This window comes from Hypanus sabinus, chromosome X1, assembly GCF_030144855.1.
Source record: "Hypanus sabinus isolate sHypSab1 chromosome X1, sHypSab1.hap1, whole genome shotgun sequence".
Taxonomy (NCBI): Eukaryota; Metazoa; Chordata; class Chondrichthyes; order Myliobatiformes; family Dasyatidae; genus Hypanus; species Hypanus sabinus.
This window is the reverse complement of record NC_082738.1, coordinates 3,675,671-3,696,173: the sequence shown is the minus strand read 5'-3', so window position 1 is coordinate 3,696,173 and position 20,503 is coordinate 3,675,671. Positions and strand designations below refer to the sequence as shown.

General features: G+C 42.1%; 1 protein-coding gene and 1 long non-coding RNA gene across 4 annotated transcripts in view; one reads left to right on the top strand and one right to left on the bottom strand.

Moving 5' to 3' along the window:
- Positions 1 to 14,908, top strand: part of LOC132384534 (uncharacterized) — a 59,242-nt gene extending 44,334 nt beyond the window's left edge. The window contains exon 3 of the long non-coding RNA XR_009508926.1: positions 14,841 to 14,908. This is a non-coding gene — a long non-coding RNA (uncharacterized LOC132384534). The remainder of the gene's footprint in view (positions 1 to 14,840) is intronic.
- The window catches only part of fam171a2a (family with sequence similarity 171 member A2a), a 270,163-nt gene that overhangs the window by 123,052 nt on the left and 126,608 nt on the right, over positions 1 to 20,503 (bottom strand). For all 3 annotated transcript variants that reach the window (XM_059955684.1, XM_059955685.1, XM_059955683.1), the window contains one exon: positions 15,133 to 15,225. In XM_059955684.1, the coding sequence (XP_059811667.1) occupies positions 15,133 to 15,225 (93 nt within the window). The remainder of the gene's footprint in view (positions 1 to 15,132; positions 15,226 to 20,503) is intronic.

The window sequence follows — 20,503 nt, the reverse complement described above, 5'->3', positions numbered from 1 at the left end:
GGCCATGAAAATAGGAAGGGGGGGGGGGGGAGTACCACCAGAGAAAGGCGATGGGCTGGCAAAGAGATGATGTGAGGGCGGGAAAAGGGGATGGGAAATGGTGAAGGGAGGGGGTGGCAAGCATTACCGGAAGTTAGAGAAATCATTGTTCATGTCATCACGTTGGAGGCTTCTGGCTCCGTCCATCAGAAAAAGGGGGATCTCCCAGTGGCCACCCACCTTAATTCCACTTCCCATTCTGATATGTCCATCCACCGCCACAATGAGGCCACACTTCTGTTGGACAAACACCTCCTTATATTCCGTTTGGGTAGCCTCTAACCTGATGGCATGAACATCGATTTCTCAATCTTCCAGTAATGCCTCAACTCCTTGTCCTTCTCTCACCTTATTTCCTTGCCCTCCCATCGCCTCCCTATGGTGCTACTCACCCCTTTCCTTTCATCCATGGGCCTCTGTCTCTTTCACCAATTTCCTAGCTCTCTGCTTCATCCCTCCCCTCTATGTTTCACCTATCACCTGGTGTTTCTCTCTCCCCTCCCCCTACCTTTTAACTCTACCCCTCAGCATTTTTTTCCTCCAGTCCTGCCGAAGGGTCTCTGCCTGAACGTCAACTGTACTCTTTTCCATCGATGCTGCTTGGCCTGCTGAGTTCCTCCAGCATTTCGTGCGTGCTACTCAGTAGAAAAAAGCCTGCTTGGATTTACCCTATCTATACCCCTCATAATTTTGTACACATTTATCAAATCTCCCCTCAATCTTGTACATTCTAGTGGTTCTAACCTATTCAACCTTTCCTTATAACTCGGGTTCTCAAGTCCCAGCAATATCCTTGTAGATTTTCTTGGTACTCTTTCAATCTTACTGACAGCTTTCCTGTAGGTAGGTGAACAAAAACTCCAAATTAGGCCTCAACTATTTCTTATACAATCTTAGCATAACATCCCAACTCCTGCACACAATACATTGATTTATGTGACAGAAGTTTTCTTTTGGGCCTCACCTACCTGTAATGTCACTTTCAATGAATTATGGACCTGTATTTCCGGATCCTTCTATACTACCACCATGTAAAACCTACCCTGGTTGGTCCTCCCAGGTGTAACACCTTGCACTTGTCTGTATTAAATTCCATCTGTCATTTTTACAGCTGGTCCAGATCCTGCTGCAAGTTTTGATAATCTTCCTCAGTGTCCACTTTACCCCTAATCATGGTGTATCTATATTCCCTGAACTATATTCTCTTCATTTTAGAAGAAACAGCGATGATCTTATTAAAACTTACAGGATCCTTAGGAGGCATTACAGGGTGAATGTTTCCACTCGTGAGAGATTAAGAAAATTTAAAATTGAGATGTTTACTTCTCAACGTGTGGCAAAGCACTAGAAATCTCTATCCTAGGGATTACAGAAGCTACATCGCTGAAAGCATTTAAAGAGAAAGCTGAGAAATTTTTGATAGATCAGGGAATTGAGGGCCTGGCATGGAGCAAGTGAGGCCTGAAGCCGATGAGCCACAATCACATTGAGTGGTGGGGCAGGCTTAATGGGCCATGAGACCTATTTCTGATCTTATTTCACGTTCTTAATTTTAAACTGAGGCTCATTGTAGGTATAAACAGATCATGAGATGGTATTTTCAAAAGGAGTATTTTCAAAAGTGTCTAGCAACAATTATCCTGAGATAAAGTAAGCAAGCCGGCAAGAACATGAAAGGAAATCTTACATAGCATACTGCACATCACTGCACTCCCAGTTGAGTTGTCATTTACATAAGGAGTAAGGATTAGAGGTGGGAAATACTGTGGCTGTGGAATGTATTTATGACTCCCTAAGGCTGTGTGCTGCATACCCATACAAAGACAACTGTGTATTCATTCTGTCTGGAATCCCTGCAATGAGTAAAATCAAGGCACCAGTCAAGGAATTCTGACTTGTAACACTTGCTTGAAAATGAGTTGCTTTCAGACTGGAACATGAACCTGCCAATTCCCAGGTCAAATCCCATTACTCTGTAAGGCTGCATCTGGTTGTGAATCACACTTACTATGATTGGTGCACCTCCCTAGCTTGTTCTGTTACTTGTCGAGATTCATTAACTTCAGAACTGCATTTAACAGAACTGCCAATTTACACCAGAGTGTCATTTTAACTAGAGTTCATAATCTGATAAAATCCTTACAGTTCCTTCTGTGGAAAGACAATACGGTAGCATAGCGGTTAGCGTGGTGCTATTACAGCTCGGGGCCTTCTGGAGTTCAATTCAGGCATCGTTCTGTAAGGAGTCTCTGTATAATCTCCCTGTGGAATGCATGGGTCTTCCCTGGGAGCTCCGGTTTCCTCCCACAGTTTACTGGGTAGGTTAATTGGTCATTGTAAGTTGTCCCACGATTAGGCTAGAGTTAATCGGGTTTGTCAGGCACGTGGCTCAAAGGGCCAGAAGGGCCTACTTCGTGCTATTGCTAAAATAAAATAAATCACAGACGAGAAAATCTGCAGATGCTGGAAATCTAAGCAACACATAGAAAAGCTAGAGGAACCCAGGAGGCTAGGCAGCATCCATGGAAAAGATCTATGAATCCAGAGATGCTGCCTGGCCTGCTGAGTTCCTCCAGAATTTTGTGTGTGTTGCTCAAATAAATTTCAGGTTCACTGAAGCCTGACACTATAAACACCTCTGTAATGTTCTACCTCAAAACTCTCTGGTGATAGATCCAATAAAAAATTATTTGCAAGTCAAAGATGCAGACAATATACTGTAGTAAAATAAAACAGGGAACAAACAAACCCTTAACATGGAAAATCTAATGGTTTTTACAACAAAAATAATTTGGCATCAAACAGTTATTAAAAATACCATCAACATCAATTAATTCTGCCTTGATTTGATTCCAATAATTCATTGCATCAGTACCAATTTCATGTGCTTTGGAGATAGCCAGTTTCTGTGTGCTTTGCAAGGAGTATTTAGTGACTTTTTGTGGACTATCTGTCTTGCGGTAATGTCACAAAGGAGAAGCATCACCACAATAATCATTCAGGGTGCAGTGGTGCAGAACTCCACATCACAGATGATGGAAGCACTTCACAAACATCTGGTCAGCGAGGGCTCACAGAGTTTGGAATTAAGCTCAGTGTACAGAAACAGTCAGAAAGGCTAATAAAGTCCTAGTCTTTGTAAAACTCCTGTGCTTAAATCCTCTCTTAACACACCTCTAATTGCTTTCTGCACCTATACGCTAGTGGCTTGTGTACAAGTACACTTTAGTATTTACAATGGTGACATGTTCTGTCACCATTTTAAAATAAATACTCTGCCTTACTGTTTCATGCAGCAAAGTGGATGACTTCACATTTTTCCATATCATACTCCATTTACCATGCTGTCACCTACTCACTCAGCCTGTCTACTCAATATCCCTTTGAAGCCTTTTTGAATTCTCGTTGCTACTCATAATCCCACCTACTATCACATCATTAAAGATGAATATATAAACTGTTAATTTTAAGTCTGAATTTTTTGGATTTTTGTTTACCTCATGAATTAAGGTAGTGGACCAAAGGCAGCTTTGCACAGTTGCATCACATATCAGCAAGAACTCAGACTGACAGAGCAGGCTTCAATGCTGGCCCACTCGCATTCAATGAACAAAGTGCAGTTTGAAAGAATTATTGCAACAGATGGGTTTAGATCAGGGCTTCCCAACCTGGGGTCTTTGGACTCCTTACTTAATGATATTGGTCCATAGCATAAAAAAGGTTGGGAACCCCGGTTTAGAGTTCTAGAAAACTACAGCATAGAAACAGGCCCTTTGGCCCATCTAGTCAGTGCTGAACCATTTAAACTGCCTACTCCCATAGACCTGCACTGGGACCATAGCCCTCCATACCCCTACCATCCATGTACCTATCCAAACTTCCCTTAAACATTGAAATCAAAATCGCACTGGCAGCTCGTTCCAGATTCTCACCACCCTCTTCGTGAAGAAGTTTCTCACTTTCCCCTTAAAACATTTCATCTTTCACCCTTAACGAATGACCTTTCCCTTATCTATACCCCTCATAATTTTGTATACAGGAGGCCCCTGTTTTTCGAACGTTCGTTTTACGACAACTCACTGTTATGAAAGACCTACATTAGTACCTGTTTTCACTAAACAAAGAGGAATTTCACTTTTACAAAAAAAAGACGCCCGCTTTATACGCGTGTTTACCCTGAGAAAGACTACAATGATTGTGAAACCTTGTGCAGGCAGTTGTTTGCACATGCGTGTACGTGTGTACGCACATGCCTATGTATGCGTGTACCTGCCGATTTTTTTTCTCCAAATTGACTTTGGTTTGCTGTCTTCCCGAGTTTGATAAGTGAAACTACACCGTACATACAATATTTCTACTTTATATAGGGTGTATATTTATCATATCATTCCTGCTTTTACTATACATTAGTGTTATTTTAGGTTTTATGTGCTATTTGGTATGATTTGTTAGGTTATTTTTTGGGTCTGGGAATGCTCAAAAATGTTTCCCATATAAATTAATGGTAATTGCTTCTTTGCTTTACGACATTTCGGATTACAGACGGTTTCATAGGAACGCTCTACCTTCGGATTGCGGGGGAAACCTGTAGCTCTATCCAATCTCCTTTCAACCTTTTATGTTCCAGGGAATAAAGCCCTAACATATTTGACCTTTCCATACAACTCAGGCCCTCCAGACGCAGCAGCATCCTTGTAAATTTTCTAAAAATTAAGTGAAAAGAGGTGTAGCTTCCACAATTTGTTCTACATTCATGGTCATTTACACTAGAAACAAGGATAATGAAAATGAAAATGAAAACAAAAACAAAATCTAGTATACTAGAAATATGAAACAAAAGCACAAAATGTTGCTAACATTCAATGGGTCAGGCAGTATCTAATGGAAAGAGAAACTGTTCCACATTTGAAATGTTAATTTTTCTCTCTTTCCATAGATGCTGTCTGACTTTGACAGTTCAGAGGATTTTTGTTATTTTTTTTTACAAGGATAGAGCTTTTAACTAAATATGCTTTATAAATGAACAATACAATGAAGCAAAGTGTAAAACAGAGTACAGACAAAGGAGGATTTTTATAAAGTGACAGATACACATAGTGTATCACACTATTGAGTTGATTAAAATGTACACACGTCACAGATTGCTTCAAAAAAATAACAAACCAGGAACAATAACTACCTACAGAAATCCTCTATACACGTTAATGTTAAGAACTATTGTCTGAGTTTAAATGCGTATCAATGAAAATAAAAGAAACTCTGTTTATACTACTTTGTTAGCTGGAAGTGTCTCCTCCTTGGTAGTGGGGGAACCCACCATACAAGCAGTGGGTATTGGCTGCTGGACCTCGCCACAAGGAAGTAAGCTAGTTTTTGAAGAGTTAAGTTGATGCAGTATACCTTCTCTAGTGTGAGGTTACCTATATCAGAGAGTGCTTAACATCTCCTTTTGAGTCCAGGGCTCTGTGGACAGTGAACCCAAAACCATCACAGTACTGAAGGTCAGACTGAACCTGCTTCAGCTACACTGTGCTGCCCGACATGATACATATTTTCTGTAAAATGCTATACATTCAGTCTACTATAAATTGAGTTGAACAGATACTTATGGATTTCTAATCTTCTCAACTATAACCCGAAAGAATAAACGACTTAACAGAATGCACCCCTGACAATAAAACCAATGCCTTCTGACTTTTTGATCATATACTCACCTAGATCCACTACCACAGCCATATATCCTTCATGGAACTTGTCCTCACTTGTCTCCCCCTTCCCTCTTCAATTCCTCACTCTGGCCTTTTACCCCTTCTCACCTGTCCATCACATCCCCCGGGTTCCCTCTCCCTTCCCTTTCTCCCTTGCTCCATCCTTCTCTCTTATCAGATTCCTTCCTCTCCAGTTCTTTACCTTTCCCACTCACCTGGCTTCACCTGTCACCTTCTAGTGATCCTCTTTCCCTCCTCCTACCTTTTTATTCCAGTGTCTTTCCCCTTCCTTTCCAGTCCTAAAGAAGGATCTTGACCTGAAACCTCGACTGTTTGTTCCTTTCCGTAGATGCTGCCTGACCTGACCTCCTCCAGCATTTTGTGTGTTTTGCTTTGGATTTCCAGCATCTGCAGAATCTCTTGTGTTAATATGCCCAATGAATAATTCTCCCAAAGGTGCAAATGTGATACATTTTATATCTTGCTCTAAATTGCTTTCATAACTATACATAACCATAAATGGTGCATGATATGCATTTGTAAACTTAAAGCATAACAATTCACCCAATAATTACTGTGCCAATTCTTCATGCATACATCTTCTCTAAAATATTTTGAGGTTTCACAATTGTCTTCCACTTTCTTGTCTTCACAAAAGAACCTTCATTTTTGACAATGTCCCTTCGCTTTATCTGATTACTCTCTGTAAATCATATGGTTCCCAGGAGCTATAATTAACACATTCACCATCTGCCATCAGTAATGTTCTACCTAGGGAATACTTCTGTCCTTCCCCCCACTTACTGCCTTGTTGCTTCCTCAGCAATATCCTATCCTTGTTGCACTCGTAGTACCTATAGGTCAGTTCTCAATATTATTTTGGTCAGACAAGTAAACAAGATGAGTTAACCGAACATCCATATTGATGGGTCTCAACAACAATGGCTGATACTGTAATGCATCTGAAGTCATACTGCATGATACACACATGGAAGCTGGACAACTACTTTAACCTCAAGTTAGTGATATAATCCCAGAAATGCAAATTAGGCAACCAGAGGCAAAGGCACAAGTGACTGCAGACACTGGATTGTCTAACAAAAAAAACAAGTGTTGTAAGAAGCTGGCCTGAGATTGAACCAGGCAATTTACAACCATGGCATCATGTCTATCCTAGTTGAATTGCAGATTTCATATCCACACCTCTATCTCTGTACCCTTTCCACATGCAACCCTGCCACAGCTCATTTGTTGCTATAAACCTTGTTATTGCTGGGCATGGCCATCCACCTTCTGCTCACTGTGAACAGTGAACTCTGCTGGTAATGAATGGCATGAAGTCATTGTATTTTTTGCTGGAGATTATCAGCATTCTGAGAATTACCAGAAAATTATTTTGAGAGCTTCATAGGTAGGGGGTTGAATGGATTTCAAGGAATGACAAACTAATTTCAACTGAATTCCATGGATTGCTCCCACATCATCCTGTCTTGTCGACGTACACTGGCTCTTGTTTAAGAAATGCCTCACTATTCTCATTCTCCAATTCACTTCCTTATAGCTGAACTCCCCCCTTTCCACACAATCTTCTCCGTAATCCCTGGAGATGCCGACCTCCCTGCAAATCGGCCTCTATCATCACAAGATTTTCTTTCCTGGTGCTCTCAGGGAATAAGCTTTCACCAAACTTTTGGTCAGGTGTTTTACTCTCATTACGACAGTTTTTTTTTGTTTGATAAGGCTCCTGCAATGTGCCTTGAGAGATCTAGTTCCATTAAAGGCTGCACAGTACATCAATGTAGTTCCTAGCACACTGAAAACATCTACATTTCTAAACACAACTGAAATCTTCATTAATTCAGTTCCGCAACCACTTAAACATCAGGAAGCAATCAGTTCAATTGCAGCTGGGTTCCCTAATGATATGACATTTGGTTTACGAATTCTAAAAAAAAGCAGCAAATTACATTGTGCTCAACTGTTGTTAAAATTTTTTGCCATTTTCTCTTAGAATTTTAAGCTTCATCTCTGAATTTTTTATGACGAGATGCAAGTCCTTGATGCAACTCAAGGGAAATTATGCTGCCGAGTCATGATATACACTATTTGGTCTAGACAGAGTCAGGAAGATAGCAATTAAAAATCTCTAATGAGCAGCCCAGAGAAAAGCAGTATCTGGGTGTCTAATTTTAGTTGGGCACAATGACCCATTACAGACATCATTAAACTGCAATTAAGTCTGAGTTCCACCACCACTTCAAGTTGAAGGAACAAGTTGTTAAGCGTACGGAAATGGCAGGGAGCAGGACAATTCCTGGAAGTGGCAACAGCCTATAAAAACAATTTTGTGCCATTCAAGGATACGCTCTTTTCTGGCCAGGTGAACTTCTCTCTGCTTCTTTCTGATATTATGAAAGAGCTGATTCACAATGGAGTAAGGGTTCAATTTCATCATGTATTGACGAAGATTCAGTGCCTCAGGTGAGGGAAGCTGAACCAACAGTGTTCTGACTTTAAGATTAGCTGCATGTGTTTCAGAAGCGTCCTCATGAGCACATGTCTAAAGAAACAGTGGCAAACCAGGACTCTGCCTCCTGAATAATCAGACAATTGAGAACATCTGATCAGAGATTAGGGACAATGAGGTTGAGAGATCTAATGAAAGTCATTGAGGCAGCTCACCAACCACTGGAAACCAACCAGGTCAGAGCCAACGTAGTGTCGTGATTATGTACAGTAAAGCTTGCAACATGAGTATCAGTCTGGATTAGAAAATGGGAAGATTAAGCTGAAAAAAACTGATCACACAAGTCCTCACCGAGGAATTTGTACATACCACTCACTGTACACTTGAATGGGTTGATGACCATTTTGAGTGTGGAGAAGCAACACCTTATATTCCACCTGGATAGCCTCCAACTTGATGGCATGAACATCAATTTCTACTTCTGCAAAAAAAAATCACTCTTCTCCCCCACCCCTTCTACTCCCTACTCTGGCTTTCCTCTTCTCACCTGCCTCTCACCTTCCCCAGTGACCCCCCCCCTTCCTTTTCTTCTACGGTCCACTCTCCTCTCCTATCAGATTCCTCCTTCTCCAGCCCTTGACCTTTCCACCCACCTGGCTTCACTCAAAACTTTCCAGCTTGTCCTCTTTTCCCTTTCCCCCCCCCCCCCCATCCACTATTTTATTCTGGCATAGTTGTGTCATCAGCAAATGAACTGATGGCATTTAAACTGTGCCTCACAGTACAGTTCTGGGTGTAGAGAGAACAGAACAGTGGGCCAAGCATGCATCTTTGAGGTGTGCCAGTGTTGAACGTCAGTGAGGAAGGGATGCTAGTTCTGATCCACACGGACTGGTTTCCCGGTGAGGAAGTTAAGGATCCAGTTGCAGAGGGAGGTACAGAGGCACAGTCTTTGGAGCTTGTTGATTAGACCGAGGGTATGATTGTGTTGAACACAGAGCTGTAGTCAATAAACAGCAGACGTAGGTATTGCTACTGCCCAGGTGATCCAAGGCCAAGTGGAGAGCCAGTAAGATGGCATCTGCTGTAGACCTATTGTGGCATAGGCAAATTGCAGCAGGTCCAGGTCCTTCCTTAGGTAGGAGTTGATTACGGTCATGACCAACCTCTCAAAGCACTTTATCATCATAGATGTTTTTGCAGCTGGACATTAGTCATTGAGGTAGCTCACCCTGCTCTTCTTGGGCACTGGTATGATTGTCACCGTTTTGAAGCAGGTGGGAACCTCTGACTGTGTCAGAGAGAGATTGAAGATGTCCTTGAATGCTCCAGCCAGTTGGTCAACACAGGTTTTCAGAGCCCTACCAGGTACACCATCAGGGACTAACGCCTTTCCAGGATTCACCTTCTTGAAAGATGTTCTGATGTTAGCCTCCAAGACAGAGATCACAGGGTGAACAGATGCTGCAGGGATTTGAACAGGTGCAGGCTTTTTCTCCCTTTCAAAGAGTGCATGAAAGGGAGTGAAGCAATACAGCCATTCATGATGTTAGGTTCTGCTTTTAACTATCTGTATTTGCACAGTTTTACAGTTTACAGATCCTGTTTACAGTTACTCTTCCATAGATTTACTAAGTATGCCCGTAGAAAAAGAATCTCAGGGTTGTAAGTGGTGACATGTATGTACTCTGATAATAAATTTTACTTTTAACTTTGTTGGAAATAATGACTTGCAAACCCTGCCAGAGCTGACATGCATCCAATTCTTTCTCTAATCTGAATTGAAATTGTTTTTTCCACCCTTAAAATAGCATTCAATAGGTCATACCTGGACTACTTCTTTGTTCTGGATCACCGGTCTTGAATGCCACAGATCTAGCGCTCAGCAGAATGCAAATCTCTTGGTTCATCCATGGATTTTGTTTTGAGTATGTCCAGTATGTTCTCGAAGGCACACACTCATCCACACAGGTCTTCATGAAGCCGGTGACAGATGTAGCATATTCATTCCGATCAGAAGAATGAATCCCTGAATATTGTCCAGTCCACCGACTCAAAGCAGTCCTGTAAGTGCCAGATGATCGGACTTCTCAAAGTGTGAGCATGGGACAGCACAGTAAGTGTTCTTGGTGGTATAATGTTGGTCAAGTGTGCTGGCTCCTCTGGTTCCACAGGTGATACGTTGGTGGTATCTGTCCAGAGATCTCAAGCTGGCCTGGTTGAAATCCCCCACAATGATGGGGAAGGCATCAGGGTATGCTGTTTCATGACAGCTGATCCCGGTGCTCAGCTCCTCCACTGCCTGACTGACGTTGGCCAGAGGTGGAATGTACACCACTAACAAAATGATAGCGGAAAACTCCCTTGGCAGATAAAATGGATGACATTTGACCACTAGATGTTCCAGTCAGATGAGCAGGACTGAGACAGAACTGCCATGTCTCTATGTCCAAAATGCTGGGCAATAGCCATGTTTTCGTGAAGCAAAGTACACAGCTGTCTCTGATGGCCTTCTTGATTTGAGGTCTTCAATTTTAATTTCCAGAGAGTTGGGAGTGAGGTGCATTTCAATCAGACTGATGAGTGGGCAAAAGGCTCAAGAAGAGCCATTCACAGGGCTGCAGCCTTAATGAGCAAGAGCTGCCTTTCTGCAGCTTTAAAGGGCTGGCTTATGCCCCGAGACTCTGCAGCAAAATTCCTCCAACAGATCAGAATTACTTTAAGATTTTTACTTTTACCTCTCCACTCAAAACCCCTTCCTCAGTCCAGACCTTCTTTAGGCTCCCCAGCACTGGACTGTGTCCCAACATATCCCTGACTCACAATCTTACTCATCCCTCTCTTCAGCTACTGTGTCCACAACCCTTCCCAAACCCCGCTCATAAGCTGACTCCAATGTTACCACCGTACCCCAAGAGTCCAATTAACCTCACAACCTATCAGCTGTCAGTGGCTCTTTATTTGGATTGTACTCTGTCTCCCTTTCTCTCGTTGGTGGGGGAACTCGGAAAAAGTGACGTGGCAGACTTCAATACCATAATCAACAAACTATTTTGTTTATGTCTCCCCCCTCTCTGACAGTCACCTGTCTGCCCCTTTTTGAGGGACAGACCTTGCAAGAGAGAGCAAGAGAGTGAGAGTCGGGTGAACAATTAGTTGTTGTTGGACTGCAGATAGAAACATAGAAACATGGAAAGTAGGTGCAGGAGTAGGCCATTCGGCCCTTCGAGCCTGCACCACCATTCAGTATGATCATGGCTGATCATCCAACTCAGAACCCTGTACCTGCTTTCTCTCCATACCCCCTGATCCCTTTAGCCACAAGGGCCATATCTAACTTCCTCTTAAATATAGCCAATGAACCGGCCTCAACTGTTTCCTGTGGCAGAGAATTCCACAGATTCACCACTCTCTGTGTGAAGAGGTTTTTCCTCATCTCGGTCCTAAAAGGCTTCCCCTTTATCCTTAAACTGTGACCCCTCATTCTGGACTTCCCCAACATCGGGAACAATCTTCCTGCATCTAGCCTGTCCAATCCCTTTAGAATTTTAAACGCTTCAATAAGATCCCCCCTCAATCTTCTAAATTCCAGCGAGTATAAGCCTAGTCAATCCAGTCTTTCTTCATATGAAAGTCCTGCCATCCCAGGAATCAATCTGGTGAACCTTCTCTGTACTCTCTCTATGGCAAGAATGTCTTTCCACAGATTAGGGGACCAAAACTGCACACAATATTCTAGGTGCGGTCTCACCAAGGCCTTGTACAACTGCAGTAGAACCTCTCTGCTCCTGTACTCGAATCCTTTTGCTATGAATGCCAACATACCATTTGCCTTTTTCACTGCCTGCTGTACCTGCATGCCCACCTTCAATGACTGGTGTACAATGACACCCAGGTCTCATTGCATCTCCCCTTTTCCTAATCGGTCACCATTCAGGTAATAATCTGTTTTCCTGTTCTTGCAACCAAAGTGGATAACCTCACATTTATCCACATTAAATTGCATCTGCCATGAATTTGCCCACTAACCTAACCTATCCAAGTCACCCTGTATCCTCTTAGCATCCTCCTCACAGCTAACACCGCCGCCCAGCTTCGTGTCATCCGCAAACTTGGAGATGCTGCATTTAATTCCCTCGTCTAAATCATTAACATATATTGTAAACAACTGGGGTCCCAGCACTGAGCCTTGCGGTACCCCACTAGTCACAGCCTGCCATTCTGAAAAGGTCCCCGTTTACTCCCACTCTTTGCTTCCCGTCTGCCAACCAATTCTCTATCCACATCAATACCACACCCCCAATACCGTGTGCTTTAAGTTTTCACACTAACCTCTCCTGTGTGGGACCTTGTCAAAAGCCTTTTGAAAATCTAAATATACCACATCCACCAATTCTCCCCTATCCACTCTACTAGTTACATCTTCAAAAAATTCTATAAGATTCGTCAGACATGATTTTCCTTTCACAAATCCATGCTGACTTTGTCCAGTGATTTCACCTCTTTCCAAATGTGCTGTTATCACATCTTTGATAACCGACTCTAGCATTTTCCCCACCACTGATATCAGACTAACGGGTCTATAATTCCCTGGTTTCTCTCTCCCTCCTTTTTTTAAAAAGTGGGATTACATTAGCCACCCTCCAATCCTCAGGAACTAATCCAGAATCTAAGGAAGATTGAAAAATGATTACCAATGCATCCACAATTTCCAGGGCCACCTCCTTTAGTACCCTAGGATGCAGACCATCTGGACCTGGGGATTCGTCAGCCTTCAGTCCCATCAGTCTACTCATCACCGTTTCCTTCCTAATGTCAATCTGTTTCATTTCCTCTGTTACCCTATGTCCTTGGCACATCCATACATCTGGGAGATTGCTTGTGTCTTCTACCCTCATTTTACACCCCTCTGTCTCTCTGTCCTTGTTCCCATCCCCCTGCCACATTAGTTTAAAGCCTCCTGAACAGCAGTAGCAAATGCTCCCCCTAGGACATTGGTTCCAGTCCAGCCCAGGTGCCGACCGTCCTGTTTATACCGGTCCCACCTCCCCCAGAACTGGTTCCAATGCCCCAGAAATTTGAATCCCTCCCCCTTGCACCATTTTTCAAGCCACGTATTCATCTGAAATATCCTCCTGTTTCTACTCTGACTAGCAAGTGGCACTGTTCATGATCTTTTCTGGGAACTTTGCTATTGCTTGCGTGGGGGGGTGTGAGAGGGTGCTGATACTTTTTGCTGAAGTGGGGGAAGGGGAGGGTCGATGCTTTGCTGCTGCTTGTGTGTGGGAGGGGGAAGTGGGTGGGCTTTGCTGTTCTAATATTTTTACTGTCACCCATTGTTTGGGGGCACTCTTCTATTTTCATGGATGTCTGTGAGGAACAAGAATTTCAGGTTGTATATTGTATACATTTTCTGATATTAAACGGAACTATTGAACTGGTATTGTGATCAGTTTTGGTCCCCTTATCTAAAGATGTGCAGAGAAGGTTCATGAGAATGATTCTCGGAATGAAAGGGTTAATGTATGAAGAGAATTTGATGGTTTGATGGCTCTGGCCTGTACTCACTAGAGTTTAGAAGAATGAGGGGAGTATCTCAAACTTTTTAAAGAGCAAAGTGTGTACGGGCAGATACAATATTACCATGTATTTCTGTTATAATTTTGATATGAAGATCAGCATCTCCTGGAGATTGCTTCCTCTTTAAAGCATTATCATCCTCACTGTTATTTTGCTTATGCAAGTCACTATCATTAATATCTGGTAAGATGGTGGTACACTCAGATGCAGTGGCTTCCAGGGGCTAAACAAAGGTCTTATTGTCCTTTCTACACATATTTTATGATTGCGAGACCCTGCTGGACATTAAAACTGCAGGTCTAGCCCATCAGCGAGTGGCTCGTTGGTGGAGAAACTGAAGAAGCTGGACTTGGTTCAGATCGTGCTGCTGTCTCTTCCAGAGAGGCATCGGGGGAGTCAGTGATCAGTCTAACAGTGAGTGACTGTCTCAGTCGCTTTTCCTGTGATCGCAACACCTTGTTGGATACTGTTATTGTGGGATGCTGCAGGTCCGATTCACTGATTTGTTGGCGGACAGCGGGGGTGGACAATTGGTGAGTTGCGTGGCCTCGGTCGTAGTGAGGACTAGGCCTCTAGTAATGGTGTTCACTCAGTAGAGGAGCTGTTGGAGTCAGTGCTGCCCCCTAGTGTTTGCTCTGGAGAAGAGGAGCCATATTGTGCTCAACTGCAGACTGCTGCAACATTCATGGATTCAGGGTCTTGGATTACTTTGTGGCTGTATTTTACTGATATCTTATATGTGCTATGTGTTCCTGTTGGTAATATGTTGGCGCCTTGGCCCTGGAGTAACGCTGCTTCATTTGGCTGTATTCATAGTTATTCATGTATGGTTGAATGGTAATTAAACTTGAACTCCCTTACAACATCAGGCTTTCTCCAATACAAACACAGTTTAGGGCATAATCATCTCCATATTTTCTATTATATTGTCACAACTGGCAACGTTAAAAGTTTTGCTACTTATATAATCGCATCCTAATTTTGATATTCTCCATTTCATTTTAACCTTTTGGTTAGAGTGTTTATCAGTTTTACTTATTCTGCAGGTTAAAAAAAAAAGCTAAATGATGAGAAAGACCAACTCTACCCTCTCCATGTGGTCGCGAACCAGCAAAGGTATTTTTTTGTTTTTAGTTCATATTTTGTTACAGTTGAATAGCAGCATTTAATAGTTTGCAAAAGATCACCAAAGCTACATGAAAAAAAATCACTGAATTTCTGTTAAATGAACATGTACATTGAAGGATATGTTCTCTTCACAAATTACTGGTTTTTCCTTTCAGATGTTGCAAGAGTATCAAATGTTTCAGAAAGCACAATGTAGGATTCCTCACTTACCAGGTGATCCCAATAGGATTTGCACGACATCGTCAAACAGCATTAGGGTAGCTGGCCGCTCCGGGAGGAGATATAGGCACACCGACGTAAACACTGCAACAGACCAGATGCAGGTCACCCTCTCCGTTTATAATTTAAAATCATGAAATCAAAATACATTATATAGCAGGCATGGGCAAACTACGGCCCGCGGGCCATATGCGACCCATTAAGCTTTTTAATTCGGCCCGCAGAACTTGATGAAATTATATTAATAAACCTTGTTAATGTTTTTTTCCCCGCAATCCTGGCGTTTTCCCAATAGATGACGCACTCTATATACATTTGTGGCGACCCATTTCCTGGCACATCCGAACTAGCTCACAATTATCCAGCGTTCCAGCTAAGGGAGATAGCCTGCGGGGATTTGTGAGCACAGAGCTTTGGAGCCTCTGCGCCACGGGGGGCAGGTTGAGGGAGGCTTAAAAGTGAGGCTGGGGATTTCGAATAAAGTTTTTTTCTTCGACTGCAGTTACCGACTCCGTGTCGTAATTTTAGCACTGCATGTAGCACACCGCTACACATTGACCTTTGTTGAGGTGCAGCGTATTCCTCCACATTTGCGCTTTACTCTTTGTTCGGCTCGATCTATGTGTGAACAGGCATTCAGCGTCATGAACATCAACAAAGCCAGCCACAGATCCAAGTTAACTGACCAACACCTCAGATCCATCCTGAAAACTAAATCCAGACTTTGATGCGCTGGCTAAAAAGGGAGACCACCAACACTGTTCCCACTGAAATTAAAAATAAGTTTCTTCGTTGTGTTATGTAAAAGTGCATTTGAAAATATTTTTTTCAATAAGCCTTACATGTTACATGTCATTTCTGATAAGTGATGGACATGAGTAGTGCGCAGGTGCACGTACGTTCTCAAAATAAAAAATGAGCTCCAGATCAAATAATGCGCTCCGCATACTGGTGCGCTGTCACTGTTCTGTCATTGTGCTGGTCGTTGTTGAGTTTTGGCACAGGGGACAATTGAATAAGAAGGAGCAGGACAAGTAGACCTGCATCTCCTACCGTTTTTGAAATAAAGACAGGCAGGAGGAGAGTGATGATGATAATATCTTGAAGGATAACAGAATTTTCAGTGCTTCAAAATAATAACTGTTACTATTAAAAAAAGTTGTATTTTATTCATTTAATTTTCAGTGTTTTAAAAGTCATTTCAATAAATAGCTAAATACCATGGGACTTTAAAGACAGATATTTTGCTGTAATGCATTTGTTCATTTTCAATTGAAATTAAAGCACGTTTTCTACATATCCCATGATATTTTATTTTCTCTTATGAGGTGTATTACCAAAACACTCCGTCCATCTGCTCCTGGTCCGGCCCCCCTGACAAATTTTAGAACCCTTTGTGGCCCACAAGTCAAAAAGTTTGCCCACCCCTGTTATATAGAGTACTTGCTTATGGGAATTCCTCACTATTCGGGAAAACCAGGAATATCTCTACATTGTATGAATACACTACAGAAAGACTTTACTACTAATTACTACAGACAGGTGGCACAAAACCAACTGAAGAACTAGTTTACATTTTGAAATTACATCTTATATCATTTGGATGTTTACAAGTGTTTTGTAGCCAATCTCTTGCATTCATTGTTGTGCTGTAGCAACCTTCAGGAAATGAGACAGACAGTTAAATGGTACTTTGTGGCATTGATCAAAAGTTGAGTGGCAGACTGACAGAAACTGCCTTTGTGAATGACATTTTCATAGTTCATATAGCTCATGGAATCAAAACACACAACAGGCCATGCAATCCACAGTCTATAGCGACTATCAAACACCCAGTTACAGTAATCCCACTCTCACCAACATATCCCCTCGAACTCATACACGTAGGAGCAATTGATTAATCCCCCGACCTGGAGGAAACCACAGCACCTGATGAAAACTCACTCTTACAGGGAAAGAAAATGCAGACCTTCACAGACATTAGAAGTCAGGACTGAACCCAGCAGCTCTACAAGCTGCTCCACTAATTAACTTTGATTCATTATAGCTTTTCAGACTATGGTGAATCATTCTCTCCATTATCCCACCATCAATAAAGGAATTCCACGCCAGCTTCTGCTTTGGTTTCTCAGCTCATTGACACCCCCCGCCCCCCCCACTCCATTCATTGCACCACAAACTGCCTCCAACCTTGGAGACAGTTACACGATCATACCCAATGCCCTGGTGCAGGAATTGACCACTGGTGCTTCTGATTGCTGCCTCCTGGAAGATCACCCAAGTTGGGGAACTCAAAAGGAAAGCTTCTCACTATCTGAAAACCACAGACAATAGTTGCAATGTGTCTATGTTCACTCAAAATGGAAAGCCATGTCATCATACATGCCAAGTGACATCTATACAGAAAAGAACTTTGGCCCACAATGTTAGTCTGTACCAAACAGGATGCCACATTAAACTAATCCTTTCTGCCTGCACATGGTCAATAAACCAATATTACCTTTAAGTTCATGTTGTATTCCAAATACCACTCGAGCACCAATATTATATCTACTTCCACTACCATCCCTGGCTGTGTGTTCCAGGGACCTACCACTCTCTCTGTGTAAAACAAAACTTGTCTTGCTCATCCCCTTTAAGACTTCTTCCTCTCACCTTGGTGTTATGTCCTCTAGTATTCAACATTTCTATTGTGGATAAAAGATTCTGAATGTCTACCCTATCTACGCCTCGTAATCTTATAAACTTTCATTAGGTCTCCCCTCAGCCTCCAACACTCCAGAGAAAACAATGCTTTCTAAGCTCTCCTTACAGCTAATACCCTCTCGTCCAGGTAGCATCCTTCTGCAGCCATGTAAAGCCTCCACATGCTTCCTGTGATGAGGTGACAAGAATTGCACACCATCTCCAGGTGTGGTCAAATCCAAGTTTTATCCATTTTTGCATCACAACTTCCTGATTCTTATACTCTATTGGCCCTTGTGATGGAGACAAGCATGTCATAAACCACCTTTACCACCCTATCTGCTTGTGTTACTGCTTTCAGGAAAGTATGGACTTGGCCACCAAAATTCCTCTGTTAAGCGTTCTGCTTCAGCTGCAGACTTGCCCTTTCTATTTGAAATTCCAAAGTGAACATCTCACACTTATCCAGGTTAAACTCCACCTGCTCCAACATCCTCCACCCAAAACTAAAACTGATCTATATCCTGCTCTATCCTTTACCGAACTTTCCACTGTCCTTAACTCCCTCAATTCCAAGAGAATCTTCTTTGATAACACACTGAAAACTAGTTGTTGGCTTTGCAGTGTTTTAAGAGAAGCTTAAAAAAAACATATGTAAATATAAATTTTCTTTCTCTAATATAGAATTATTATTTTCATAAGCATTAATTTATTAGTTTTTAATATAATTAACAGCCTATCTACATCAACATATACAATATTAAAAGATGTTCATGGGAACATGACAATTTTTGAACAGCTAGACTAAAGCACATTATGCTGGCCTGAGAGTGCAGCAAGGACTGTGCTTTGGTGACTGATGATGGATTTGTAAATGGCCTACAATGCACTTATTTTTCTCTCCACTGATACCGGAGAGTACTTGCACTTGGGAGTGTATGGATCGGCTGGGCAGAAGATAAATCACTAGGTTGAGAAAAATTCCAAACATACTATACATATGTAAATAACTTCAGGCTACTCACAGCAAGATACACACCACCTGTCAGTGTTATGACCTGAATTTGTTTTAGTCAATGAGCAGACCCAAAAATCACACTTATTATATTAAAAAAAACAAAGGCTGCAGATTATCATATGACTGAAAGAAACAGCTGTATTAATATATTCAACTGGCTTTGTCTTATAATCAATAGTGTATCAGACACCTTCATTGTAAATAACATTTCATTAACTGAGACATAAGAACATAAGAGATAGGAGCAGGAGTAGGCCAATCGGCCCCTCAAGCCTGCTCCGCCATTCAACAAGATCATGGCTGATCCAATCTTAACTCTAGTTTTCACCGAATCCCACAAGGCAACAGTGCCAACCAACAGGGCACCATGCCGCCCATTTTATTTTATTATTCATCCCGCCCAAACCCATGTGATCACCCGGGGGAAAAAAAATGATTTGTCAATTGAGGAGAAAAAATCCGGAAAATTCCTCTCCGACCCATCCAGGCTATCGAAAACTGGTCCAGGAGATCACATGGCTGATCTAAACCTAGCCTCATGTCCACTTACCTGCTCGCTCACCGTATCCCCTAATGTCATTTTTATCCAGGAAAATGTCGATCTCCGTTTTGAATTTATTGAGTGTAGTAGCTTCCACAGCTCTCTGGGGAAGTAAATTCCACAGCCCCACTACCCTCTGAGTGAAGAAATTTCTCCTCATCTCAGTCCTGGAACGGCATCCCCTTATTTTAAGATTATGCCCCCTAGTCCTAGTTTCACCCGTCATCGGGAACATTCTCCCCGCATCCACCCGATCAAGCCCCTTCACAATCTTATATGTTTCAATAAGATCGCCTCTCATTCTTCGGAACTCCAATGAGGAGAGTCCCAATCTACTCAACCTCTCATCATACATCAACCCACCCATCCCCAGAATTAACCTAGTGAACCTTCTCTGCACTGCCTCGAGAGCCAGTATGTCCTTTCTTAAATATGGACACCAGAACTGCACGCAGTACTCCAGGTGTGGTCTCACCAATACCCGGTACAACTGCAGTAAGACCTCCCTGTTCTTATACACCATCTCCCTAGCAATAAAAGACATCAGATACATTCCGGATATATAAATTTCTCAAAGCAAACCAGCAGAAATCAGGAAATAAATAATTTGGGCTTTTCTTTATTTTACTCTCGAGATTCTTTCTGGGCAGCCTGACTATTCAGTTAGAAACTACACTAATGCTGCCAGGCAAATTTCAATCCTTACATTCAGCCTCAGTATTTGATAAAACCACTCCAGAAGTTAACTATTAATTTTATGTTCCTCAATCATGTCTTTCATATAGAACCACTCCCATGCATGAACTCAAATCCTGGGAACTGCGGCATAATCACTAAGCCATAGTTGCATGATTTCTAAAAATAAAGAATAATCAAGATTTTTTCTTAGGTTACATTTAACAGAGAAGCAATAATTAACAGATAACTGAAAAAAGCAAGGTGTGATAAAATGCTGCATTGCAACTGGATTGAAAAATTAAAAACCTACGAGATCTAAATAGTGACAGGCTGTTGAAAATTAATGGTCAATTTGAGCTTTGCTGTGTGCAGTGAAATGGCAAGAAGTCTGCTGGTATTGTTATAACCAGCAGTGTGAGGTAATAAGTTCTAAGCTTCAA